This window comes from Lutra lutra, chromosome 5 (assembly GCF_902655055.1).
Source record: "Lutra lutra chromosome 5, mLutLut1.2, whole genome shotgun sequence".
Classification (NCBI taxonomy): Eukaryota; Metazoa; Chordata; class Mammalia; order Carnivora; family Mustelidae; genus Lutra; species Lutra lutra.
The window spans coordinates 101,387,410-101,400,142 of record NC_062282.1 but is presented as its reverse complement, the minus strand read 5'-3'; the positions used below and the strand labels follow the sequence as shown (position 1 = coordinate 101,400,142).

At 43.5% G+C, this 12,733-nt stretch overlaps 1 protein-coding gene across 11 annotated transcripts in view; it reads right to left on the bottom strand.

Moving 5' to 3' along the window:
* ARHGEF28 (Rho guanine nucleotide exchange factor 28) overlaps positions 1–12,733 on the bottom strand; it is a 314,675-nt gene that overhangs the window by 110,438 nt on the left and 191,504 nt on the right. Inside the window, exon 1 of one of the 11 annotated variants that reach the window (XM_047729920.1) lies at positions 12,303–12,511. The exons of the other annotated variants lie outside the window; for them this stretch is intronic. Within the exon in view, the coding sequence (XP_047585876.1) occupies positions 12,303–12,387 (85 nt within the window). The 5' untranslated portion in view covers positions 12,388–12,511. Of the gene's footprint in view, positions 1–12,302; positions 12,512–12,733 lie in introns of those variants that run through there. 11 annotated transcript variants of the gene reach the window in all.

Here is a 12,733-nt window from a genome sequence, read left to right as displayed (position 1 = left end):
TGCTTTCTTATTTCTCTCATTCATTCATCCATTCACTCATTCTCTTTTCCAACATTTACTGTGTGACTACTGACTAGCAGCCACCATGCTACATGCTGGGCCCTGCCCAGGTTCCTCAGCCTCCATCTAGGACTCTTAAAAACATCCTTAGGCACAGTCCTCAAAGACCACTTCCCCAGGAGGTCCCCTGACAGGTCTCTAAACAGCCAGCAAGCTCTCCCCCTTTTCTGAGCCCTTCCTACCTGTTACCTCCATGTGTAATCCAGTGTGATCTAACACACTCCAGAGATAAAATTTTACTTTGTTCCTCCTTGTAGGACAAGTAACTTCCTGGTTGGGGTCTGAGCTAAAAATAGCTTCTCCTGCTATGCAGAACAATGCAGGTGACACCACCCAACATGCCCCCTGGCAGAAGAAGCCCAAGAATGCCTCTTTCATCTCCTTATTTAAAAAACCATGGGATCACTCTTAGTGAAGGAATAATGGGATGACCAGGCAGATTTGCAAGATTAGGAAGATGAGGAAAAAAAAAAAGGTGAAAACAAAAACAAACTCATAAAAACAGAGAAAGAAAAAATTCTAGGTACTCCAAGACTCAGTATCTAATACCTTCTCCCTGTGAGGTCATCACGCAAGCCAACACCACTGTTAGAGCCGACGACCACACAGTGCCTACTCTGAGCCCAGCACTACCTGACTTCCATGTATTAGCTCATTTGATCCTCAGAACAATCTTCTGAGGCAGTACTATTTAGTATTTCCATTGTGCAAAGTAGGAAACTGTGGTGCTATTTAAGTGACTTCCCCAAGGTCCCATCACTTAGTCAACGGCAGCTCTACGTAGGCGCTCTGCTAGCCGGTCCAAAGTACTTTATTTTAACAATTGGGCTTACTGAGTATCCCATCTGAACTCAAGAAAATGGCATCTGAGCAATGTCTGGTATTTTCCCATGAGGAAGCTGCATTATGTGTGACTTGTGCCTACATGTGTTTGCTCACTTCCTGGGCCCATGCTCTCTGCCTCTGGAGATCTGCGGCCGGAACACGACAGTGTGAGTCTGGCTGCGAAAACATTCATACGACAGTGAATACACAATTTCATTTTGTTTAGCCACACACCACACGAGTTAACAGAGAAAGACTGGAACCATACACTGAGATGTTAGCTGCTTCCTTCCAGGGGCTGGCATGCACATGGTATTTAACGGCAACTCTTTCTGTATTTTCTCGAGTTCTAACCACCACCATTTTTACATGTAAGACAAAAGAAGAGACAGACCATGTCTTCAAAACGTGCCTCCTCTGTCAAAGAACAGCTGTGGAATCTCGGGCAAAATACCAGGTGACCAAGTAAATCAACCGAATCCGATAATACCTGCATAAACATATTAGCTGGAAATGTTTTATGCAAGAGGACACAGTATTATTTCTGCCCATCTGCCAGCCCTACTCTCCGTAACCACAGGAGGCACTATCATGTTCGTCTTGTAGACAAGAACACGGGGGCCCAGCGAGAGTGACTAACCCACGGATGTTATTAAGTGTTAGAACCAGAACACAGTGCTGACAGAGACAGCCTTTCTCACTGCAGCACACCGTCCCCAAATTCCCAAAATCGAAGGGAACCTTTACCAAATTCTGAAACGTACAGAGAGTCCTTTCTGCCAATGGTCTTGGTGTGTTTCGGGAGAAATGAAAAAAACTCATGCTCACAAGCGAAAAGGAATGTTTTCAGGGGTAAACTGTCATTTATCTCCTTGCTTATTCTTCCTCTAAGTTTCTCTTAGGATTTTCCTGATATTAGTCTTGGCCTGGAACATCTCTTGGCCTCACTTTTCTGAGTTGGACTGGAGGTTATAGAGAGGATCCATCCAAATTCCAAAATTATCCCCAGCCCAGGAATTTCCTGTGGGTCATGTGTAAACTGAAGTTACTCTGAAGATTTAAGTATACAGCAAGACACGTCTGTGAGAATCCAGGGAACCTGTGTCTCCCAAAATAGAGTGGTTCTAACATGGATCCAAATGCCTAATTCACTCTCAGAACTTGCCTCACCCTCCTGGGATCCTGTACAAGGAAAGTGAGCCCTGGGGTGAGATCAGGCCTCTCAATGAGTTCTGTGAACAGTAACAGCTAAGGACAGAAGTGAAGGGATTCCAGAGGCTGATGTGAAGGCTATTTTTCCAGCCCTCTCCCTCAGAACTGCAGTTTAAAACCCCTTCTAAATAACAAGTTACAACTTGGTACTCTAAAATCAGATCCTAAAAGAAGCCCTATTCTGCTGTTTTGAAAGACCTAATTATCAAAATTATCCAAGAAGAAAACAAGCCTTTTCCCTCATAATACACCAGAGGCACGGGGGGGGGGGGTGGGGAGAAGGGAGAAGAGAGCAAGAAAACATGGTCCTTGGAGAACAACAATTTTCTCCCACATCTTTCCAAGTTCTCATTCCTAATTATAGTAGCACAAAGTAGCCTTCGAGATGACACGGGTTTATGTGTGCAAAAGGACTCTCAAATATGTAAGCAACTTTTTCCCTCCTGTTTCCCCCAAGCTATCAAGGAGATGTTCAGTCATGTGTTGTATATAGACTGGCAGTGATTAGACTTAATCAGCAATTTCTTTCCTTCTTTTCTTTTTTTTAAATTTTGTTAAAGATTTTATTTATTTATTTGAGAGAGAGAGAGAGAAAAATAGAGACTGAGAGAACGTGTGGGAGGAGGGGCAGGGGGAGAAGCAGACTCCCCACTGAGCAGGGAGCCTGACGTGGGGCTCCATCCCAGGACCCTGGGAGCATGACCTCAGTTGAAGGCAGACACTTAACCAACTGAACCATCTAGGTGCCCTCCTTCTTTCCTTTTTAATTTCTTTTTCATTATTATTTTTTAATCTCTATGCCCAACATGGGGCTCAAACTCACGACCCTGAGATCAAGAGTTGCTCGCTCCTCTGGCTGCGCCAGCCAGGTGCCCCAGCAATTCCTCTCCTTGATGCAGCTCTCTAAGGCCTCTATCAAGTTACTCTACAGAAGGGAACAATGAGCAAGCTGAAGGGGAAAAAACTGGCACATTCTACAAACACCAAGATAGAAGTGAAAGACCTCAAAGAAACTGTTGAGACTTTGACAAGACCATTTCTGGTGACTGTAGGAAACAACAACAACAAATACACACACACACACACACACACACAGATGCATACATACTAACTGGTGAGGAAGATGTGCCTGAAGGTTGTCATCACAAGGAATCCTATGAATAATAATTCATATCCTGCAGAATCTTCTAGAAACACACAGGCACATAAAAATGATCGAATCCAGTTCAAAAGTCCCAAGGAGGTCCAATTCTATAGCACCCATTTCCAGAGCTATGTGTTTTTACCCCCACCCCTTAATATCCTAAAAAACAACTCAGTTCTACTATTGACAAGAAACTATGTGAAAGGTTGCACTTTGTTTTGAGGGATAATTGACAGTAGTTTCAGGTGAGCAACAATGATTTGAGATTTGTATATACTGCAAAATGATCATTTTAAGTCTAGTTAACATCCCTCAACCTTGTGATGAGAACTTTTAAGATCTACTCTTTCACCAACTTTCAAATAACCCTCACTTATTTTTTGTGTCCTCAACAAGAACATGTGGAAAGAAGGAAGGAAGGAAGGAAGGAAGGACGGAAGGAAGGAAGGAAAGATGTTTCGATGAAAGCCAAGCAATGCCTGATGTTCCTCCAGATCATTCTCAGTTTCTCCTGGTTGGGAAACTCTCTTGCATCCTGTTCCATTCTCCTGAGCAATTCTGGGCACCTGTGGGTGGGTTAGTATGAATGAGAGCTGGATAGGATACTGGTTATGATTCTTAGAAGTTTTCACTGGCAGGGACAACACAGAACAAAGAAATGAGATGTGTAGTTTCCCTGCCGGGGGTGGGGCAGATGGGACAGTGTGATAGGCCAGAGCTCCTCTGAAGGTAGGTGGGCTTTTTGTGATTTCACATGGGGCTCTAAAGGAGACCACCTTGCAGGCTGCCCCACGGAATCATGGGGAAAACCACTGCAGGAACACTAAGTGGGAGAGTAAATTCAGGCAACAGGGCCGGCAAGGGTCAGCTTCCCAGGGCTGCTCCCAGTTGCCTGAATGGTGAGAATGGATCCCTAAGATCCCACAGGCTTGTGAGAGGTATAATAATGGAAGACTATGGGGTGCCTAGGTGGCTCAGTCATTAAGTGTCTGCCTTCAGCTCAGGTTATGATTCCAGGGTCCTGGGATTGAGCCCTGCATCAGGCTCCCTGTTCAGTGGGAAGCCTGCTTCCCCCTCTCCCGCTCCCCCTGCTTGTGTTCCTTCTCTTGCTATGGCTCTCTCTTCAAATAAATAAATAAAATCTTTAAAACATAATAATAATAATGGCGGAGTACTTGTGGCCTACCATGAAGCCTGCCATGGCCTCAAAAGAAGGACCCTGTAGCAGATATTTTTAGACAATTATCTGAGCCAGCAGTCTGGGAAATAGGTTCCAAGTTTTCTATAGTATAACAAGGATGAAGCCAAGTCAGTGAAGGAGAAATCGCCAGGAGAAATTCAGACGAATACCAGGGAGAGGATCCCATTGACAGATGGGGGTCACAGGTCATAATACCCCAAAACAAAATACTCATGTCTCAGGGAAGAGCCCAGGTCTACAAATCTGCAGCAGACACCTGGAGGCCCCACAGGATACTCAAAGATACTCTTCCTATCCACCACCAACTGTCCCCTACCCTCAGAAAATCACATTCTGTAACCGTTAGGCCAGAAAGAGGAGGAACAAGAAGACATGGGACAAACTGGACATTTTACTTAAAGAGACTGAACAGTTACCAAAAATAATAGTTTTGATTACTGCATCAGACCAGGTTTAATGCATTAGACTAAAATACACCCTTTCCTCTCCCCACTGCCTGGAGTATAGGACTTTGTAAGAAAGATCAGATCTATTATGAACAAAATTTTTTTAAAAAGACAAAAATCAGTAAGTATGTGAGTGTACTATGAGTAAACTTGGACCACAATACACTTACAATATTTACTGCTTGCCTTCTGTGATCCAGCCAGTAGAGGTGTGAAAATAGGTCATCCAGGCTCTGTCTTCAAAGAATTCAGGGTCTTAGGGTGAGACACTCAATATTCACTGTGATGCACTAATGAGACAGCAATTATAAAAAGATGCAAAAGCCAGAGAGGCACCAAGGATAGAATGATGAACTCAGGTGCACATGTCTATTTCCCGCAGCATTATTTACAAGAGCCCAAGGATGGAAGCAGCCCAAGTGTCTACTGGCTGATGAGTGGATAAAAAGATGTGGTATATTTATACAAGGGAGTATTATTCAACCACAAAGGACTGAAATCTTGACATTTGAAACAACATGAATGGAGCTAGAGAGTAAAATCCTCAGCAAAATAAGTTGGTCAGAGCAAGATAAAGACCATATGATCTTAGTCATATGTGAAACTTAAAAGACAAAACAAATGAGCAAAGGAACAAAAAAGAGAGAGAGACAACTCAAGAAACCAACTCCCAACTATAAAGAACAAACTGACGGTTAGCACAGGGGAGGTGTGGAGCATGGGAGAAATAAGGGATGGGGATTAAGGAGTACACTTATCATGATAAAGAAAAAATAAATTTAAAATTTTTTTAAGAATGATGAACTCAGGGCATGAAGGGAAGTCTTGCAGAAAACAAAACAAAACAAAACAAAAAACACCTTCAAGCTGCATCTTACAGGATGAGCTGGAGATTTCTTGTCAAAAATGAGAGCAATAGGCACCTGAATTTGCTAAAATAAAAATAAAAGGGGGAGAGAGAAGACTTACTGAAAATGTGTGAGGACATGTCACAGAACCACAGGAATTTAACACCCAAACCTTGAAAGTGAGGCACCTGGACAGCAAGGGCTTGGGCTTTAGCAGGACCCTACCCTACAAGTACTTCTCTCTTTATATGTTTGTACCTTTTCCTCCTACCACAGACTGCTCTCTCCCAGTGAATGGCTTCCACTCCTGCCTTCCGGCACCACCATTCATGAAGGGAGACATGTCCTCCCAAACTCCAATCTCAAGAATCCCAAGGCCGGACTCTGACTGGCCGAGGAGACTGACCTGAGAGAGACGCCCAGCCCATGGCACCCAAGAAGGCAAGGTCACATGAGAAGGTGGCAGCATCATTGGGACCCATGGCCAGAGCAGTACAGGGCACCCTCTCTAAATAATCTGAATGCTGTTCAGCAAAAGGCAGGAGGCTAGTAGGCACACAACAATAATCATCTAGGCCAACGCAGTATTTGGCACCTCTCTACATTTCCACAACCCCATAAGTCAAGAGTGTATGAGCCCGGGCTATTTTCCATCATTTTAATACATTCTATGTATGCCTAACTCTGCCCATTTGCTTGGAGGGACCACCTGCCTATTAAAACCCCACCAGTTCACCATAGGCTATTAAAATGACATCCCTTTCAAGGTGACATTCTTTGCTTCACCTTGAACTTCAACAGTAATTCTTCTGAACTTCTCCTATGGGATTCATCACTTTCTGGCTTAATATATCTGAATAAACAACTATTGGTTCTTGCCCCAGACTGAAGTGGTAGGGAAGAGGCCCTGAACATGGGATACATGGAATAGTGCCTTCCTTCCATTATAGAGGTTAATGCAGAAATACATCTTGCCCAGGAATTTAAGCTAGCCAAGGGGAAAAAAAAAAATCAGTTTCACGTATTTGGCCAAGCATTTGTTGAACTAAAGGGAGCCCTGAGGGGTATATAGCTATGTTGTTTGGCAAGGGGCTTGTAATCCACCTCCTTTCCCCTGCTTGACCAAAGTAGGTTTCCAGGCAGAGTCAGAGATGAAACTGCCCTATCCTCAAGGTAAACACTGTCTTCATTGTGAGCCAACAAAATCTTGGCAGGTTATGTCACCTTTAAGAAAACGTTTCTCTTCCTCAATAAGGATTTTTGTAGTGACTTATTACCCCTGTGGTGTTCAGGCATCCTTTGGGGGAATTCTGGAACTGAACACACACATGCACATGAAACTCTACCTGTGGGTCCAGTGAAACTTCATGAAAGAAAGAAGAGAAAACACACCAGAGAACAAGTAAGGCCATGAAATAAAAGTAATTCACCTTTGAAAATTATTATTCAACCCTCTGAAATGTCATCATACTTTAAATATGCACTGTGTCAGGGAATTATTTTTCAGACTATGTACCTGCCCTCCTAAATGAGCATCCAGAAAAGGCCAACACAGTGGTCTGATGATTCTCATCTCCGTCCCCAGCAAGCTCAATCCCTCTAACTTGATCTTTCTGCGACAAAACTGTGAACCTTCCAAAACATACTGAAAGCTCTCTCATGCCATCCTTTTCTCAATTCATCCTGCCTCTTCCTCTCCTCAGTCAATGACCCAGCGCTGCACACATCTGTCCATCTCTTCCTACCCAAGTGATGACGTGCAGCAGGACTATATACCTAGGCGTATGGATCTATCAAGACAGAGGAATCTACCACTTTCCTCCTCCAGAGTTTTCACCCCCACCTCTTTTCCTAGCCAAAGACTCAGAAGAGAGGGAGAAGCTAGAATGGTGAGACAAAGTGGCACCCTTCGAGCATAAATAGCTACCCAGTGAAGTTCATTATCCCTTCCCTCTACTAAGAGGTGGTACAACATACTGGGAAGAACAAAACCTCTCAAGTCAACACCTGGCTGTAGGATTGGCTCTTCATTTATTGGCCTTTATCTTGGACCACTCACCCTCCCTACTCTGGGGCCTCAGAGCTCCCAACTAACAAATGAAGCTGACAACCACATCCATCTAACATACACACCTTTTATGACCTAACTCATAGAAAAACACTTTATTTGGATGTCACTCATTTATTCGTTTTCCTTCCTTATTGTACCATGGTAACTGGTCCTTGATTTCCTGGCATGGTCAGAGGAATCACTTTAAAGCTCGCTGAATTTCACTTGCTTCGCTTATGAGACAGGGGAATTATCTATCTTACAGAGTTATTTTGAGAACCATATACCCTCAATGTAAAGAGCCTACCACAGCTTGGTAATCAGTGGCTATGATGGCTAATAAAGCACCACAAAAATCTTACTTTGACTATGGACAAGATGTGGTACTTCCTAAGCCCTCCAAGGTTATGAAGCTTTCTGTGAGGCCCAGCCTCCTTCGTCAACTGCAGACTGGTTTTGCACCAGCACATGACGGGGAAAGGCCCTCTTCCATGCTCTATGTCATAAGAGAGGCACATGATGCAAGCTGGAGTAGGCAAGAGGGACAGCAGTTGCCTAAGTGTATGAAAGGCACTGGGTCCTAATGATTAATATTAAAGAATGCATTTTAAAGATTGAAGACTAATTATGGCTAACTTAGGTAAGGTCCAATCTCTGCACTTTTTTTTTTTTAAAGATTTTATTTATTTGACAGAGAGAGATCACAAGCAGATGGAGAGGCAGGCAGAGAAAGAGAGAGAGGGAAGCAGGCTCCCTGCTGAGCAGAGAGCCCGATGCGGGCCTTGATCCCAGGACCCTGAGATCATGACCTGAGCTGAAGGCAGCGGCTTAACCCACTGAGCCACCCAGGCGCCCCAATCTCTGCACTTTTTAATCTTTGATTTATAAACATTCATTTTCTTGGTTCAATCTCCTACTGAAACCAACAAAACAAAACTCCAGGCATTCCTGGAGTCTCTGAAGCAGAACGGTCATGGATACTAGCCCACTCCAATCATTAACCACAAGGTTTCCAGTACAGCCTGTCCTGAGGAATGACAAGGGGCAACTTTCAAGAATCCCAAGATATTTCTGAGGGAGCCTGGTTTTAAACGCTTTCACCCTCTGCTTATATATATCACATTCCTTTCTAGACATGGTCACTTCCAAAGGCACAGTTTCTAAGTTAATCATTTTCTCTTCCATTCTGATGGGAGGAGGATGAGAAAACACTAGATTCACTTTTTAGTTGACGTCAGTATTGGTGGGTTTCTGCTAATCTAGATTTCCCCTTTTTACCAAACTCCCTCTATTTTCACATCTCTTTAAACAAGCCAATAGTGTGTCTGTGTATGTATGTCTATCAAAGAGCAGCAATAACAAGGACAGGATGGAGTATTAAAAGAGAATACTAACAAGGGGGATCAGGAAAGAGAAAGCATATTGTGAATAAAAGAGAATATTTCCAACAAAATATGAGAGGTTTAACTAATAAAGCAGAAAATCCAAGGCTTCAAAACCTCCTTCCTGACTTCCCGAGTGACCAGAACTTACCTTGTAAGAATGACATCGGTGCTAACTAGAAGAATGAGCAAGAAATACAAACCACCTAGGTGTTAAAGACTGGCAAAAATCAACAGATCATCCTATAAGCGAATGGAGACCACAGTTCCAGCACAAACAGGCCACTGGGCTGAAAAAATCGTTTCTTGATGTTTCTTCCACTATACAGAGGCAGCATGTCTGAATCCCGTGAGATGTGGGATCCATTCTTAGTGCTAACATCCCTATAAGCAGGGACTGTATCTGTCTGGTTCACCACTTCACCCCACCCTCTAGGACAACGCTTGCCATTCTGGAAATGCCTGTTGAACACATGAATACTTCCCCATCACTTCACCTCTTTAGACTTATCAAACTCCTCTGTAACATGAGGCAGGTGGCCCAGGTCACCCCTAGGCCCACAGTTCTGGGACTCTACCTAGCCAAGAGGGCAGCACCACCAAACCCACTCTTCACAACTAGATCATCATCATCTAGCCAAAAAGGAAACAGGGGACTCAGACAATTCCTAACTCTTTCCTACCAACGTTATTTCCACTTATCGTTTGTTTATTAGCTGCGATAGTTAATTATTTTCAAATCCCAAGTACCTGCTTTCACTTGAATTGAGTTTATGTTATGACTTCTTGCTGTAGCTCAAACTGGCTGCGCTCCCAGTTTAGATTTCAAAGGAGAACATGACTAATGCACTCCCTACAAAACCACTGGACTCCCAAGCTCCTCCAATGCTCTCCTGATCATTAACCCCACATCTCCCCAAGCTGTTAGACAAGGCAGGCCCCCAATGACATAGACATCCAGTCAGTCTGCCAGGGAAAAAACATATGAAGATCATTTCCCAAAATGAAATGAGCGAGAATGAGCATGAAGACTTCAGTCTTACGGAACAGCAACCTGCCTTTGAGCTGTTCCCACTGTACCAGAGTATTTGGCCCCAAGAATTAACGATGTAGTGTATCCCCCCACTTTCAGAATTTAGAAGTTTTTAAAAAACATTATTTGGAAATAATTTCAAACCTCCAGAAAAGATAGAAGAAGGGCATAAAGAACACCAAGGTATCACCTTTCCCTAGATTTACCTATTGTTAACATTTGACTCCATTTTCTGTATGTGTCTGAGCTTGCTTTTACATGCATATGCTCATGCTCTCTGTTCCATAAAGTTTTTCCTCCTGAACCATTTAATGGTAAGCTGCATTTATCATGGCACCTTCACCCGAAGAAGAAATTAAGTTTTAAAACACAAGAACAGGGGCGCCTGGGTGGCTCAGTGGGTTAAGCCACTGCCTTCAGCTCAGGTCATGATCCCAGGTCCTGGGTTCAAGCCCCACATCGGGCTTTCTGCTCAGCAGGGAGCCTGCTTCCTCCTCTCTCTCTGCCTGCCTCTCTGCCTACTTGTGATTTCTCTCTGTCAAATAAATAAATAAAATCTTTAAAAAATAATAATAAATAAAACACAAGAACAGAAGGACGCCTGGAGTGTGGGGGAGCTCAGTTAGTTAAGTGCCTGCCTTCGGCTCAGGTCATGATCTCAGGGTCCTGGAATCGAGCCCTGTGTCAGGATCCCTGTTCAGGGGGAGTCTGCTTCTCCCTCTCCTCCTGGCTCATGCTCACTCTTTGCTATCTCTCTCTCTCTCTCTCAAAAATCAATCAATCAATCAAATCTTAAAAAAAGAAAAAAACCCACCACAGAAAAGTGGAATGTTGTGCAACATTTTTAAAGTCCCCAGTAATAGAATTTCAAGGATGACAGCAGAGCAGCATAGGGAATTTGTTCAGGCCGAGGATTGCTATGACCCCTGGATGTGTAACCAATCTTATTACTGGGGGTTACCTTGATTCTAGCCAAAGAGCAAACATGCGAACACACCACATACACCACATACACACACACACACACCCCTCTATTTAATTTTAGAAGGAAAAAAAAAAAAGGCCCTTGAGGCAAACCAGGTATGTTGACAACTGCCAGCCTCCATTTTTCTCATCAAAAAGCTGGGAGTAATTCAATAGGTCATGCTGTTCTGGTGAATAGACAATTCTGCTCCATAAGGATAAAGCTAGAGACAACCCACTTTCAGAAACATCCCTTCTGCCTTCAAGTTCATGAAAATGTTCCTTCTTCCTTGAATTAAAAACAACCACATTAACTCCCTACACATGATAATGAACAGATGGGTCCCTAACTTTCTTGTTTTTGTGAACTTCAGAAGGCAAGAGGATGGGGAAGCGGAGACTGAGGACACTAGCTTGCTCCTTGATTTCTAAGGCCTAGACGGCAAGAATGAATTTGCAAGGGGGGGAATGAGTGGCATCCACACAGTGTATTATTAAACAGGCCACAAATAAATGACTTTTTCCTTTGGCAGTAAAGCCTTTTGCGTACTTGATAATTACTAATAAACTTTTTAATATAAGACTAGATCCCCTGGAGATTCACAGGCTTTTTTGTTTAAATTACTTTCTTAAAACCCTTCCTTGGAGCAACTATAAAATCAATAGTCTAAAATGGAACAATCTGCTTGGGTAAAGAATTAAAAAAAAAAAAAAAAAATTAACACCCGCTCCAAAACACAAAAGCAGCAGAAACAGGGGTGGGGGCTGGGGGCTGTACCAAATATGTACATAGATCTCAGAGTCAACAGGACTCTCTATTGCCAAGGTAACTCCCCACAAAGTGAATCTGCAACATTTCCCTTGTACCGAACCCCCTTCCTTTTTTAAAGAGAACTGCACGTGTACAATACAGCACAAAGGCAGACTCAAAGTGAAAGGAACCGGAGAACAAGCAGGTTTACCTCCGGAGCCTCTCTGCAAAGAATTTTTAGAGTCTGAGAGTTTTATACAATACATGCGTAAACTTGCACTTCATCAGAAAACAGTCTGGCAAAGCAACAAGGAAAAGAAAGGTAAGAAGACAAAGCTCCCTGGGCTTGGCTCAGAGGGAAACAAAATAAAAGATCCCAGGATCTACCTTGCTTGGATGCCCTCCGCCGAATCTTCATTTTCGGGAAGGAAGGCCATGAGTAGTTAAAAGGGGAGTCGGAGTCAGAATCCATCTTTTTGTTTTGCTTCAATCAATAGATTCAACAGTGGAGACTCAGGAAGAACTCGGGGGCGTCCCCAGCCAGGAGGCGAGTCTCCCGAGTCTCCCGTGTGATGTCAAAGGAAGGAATGGGGCTGGGTGAAAAGCTCCCGCACACGGGGAGGGAGAGGCAATAAATGTTTTGTTTCCTTCAGGCGTCCAGGCATGTAGACGGAGAAGGAGGCTGTAAATATTAAAGCCAAACTAGGGAAGTAAAAAGAGAGAGAGAGAGAGGCAGCTGAGAGTTGCACTGGTACAACACAGTCCTGTTATTCAAAAGGTCACTGGGAGCACATGAATCATTAACTCCCCTCTTCTCC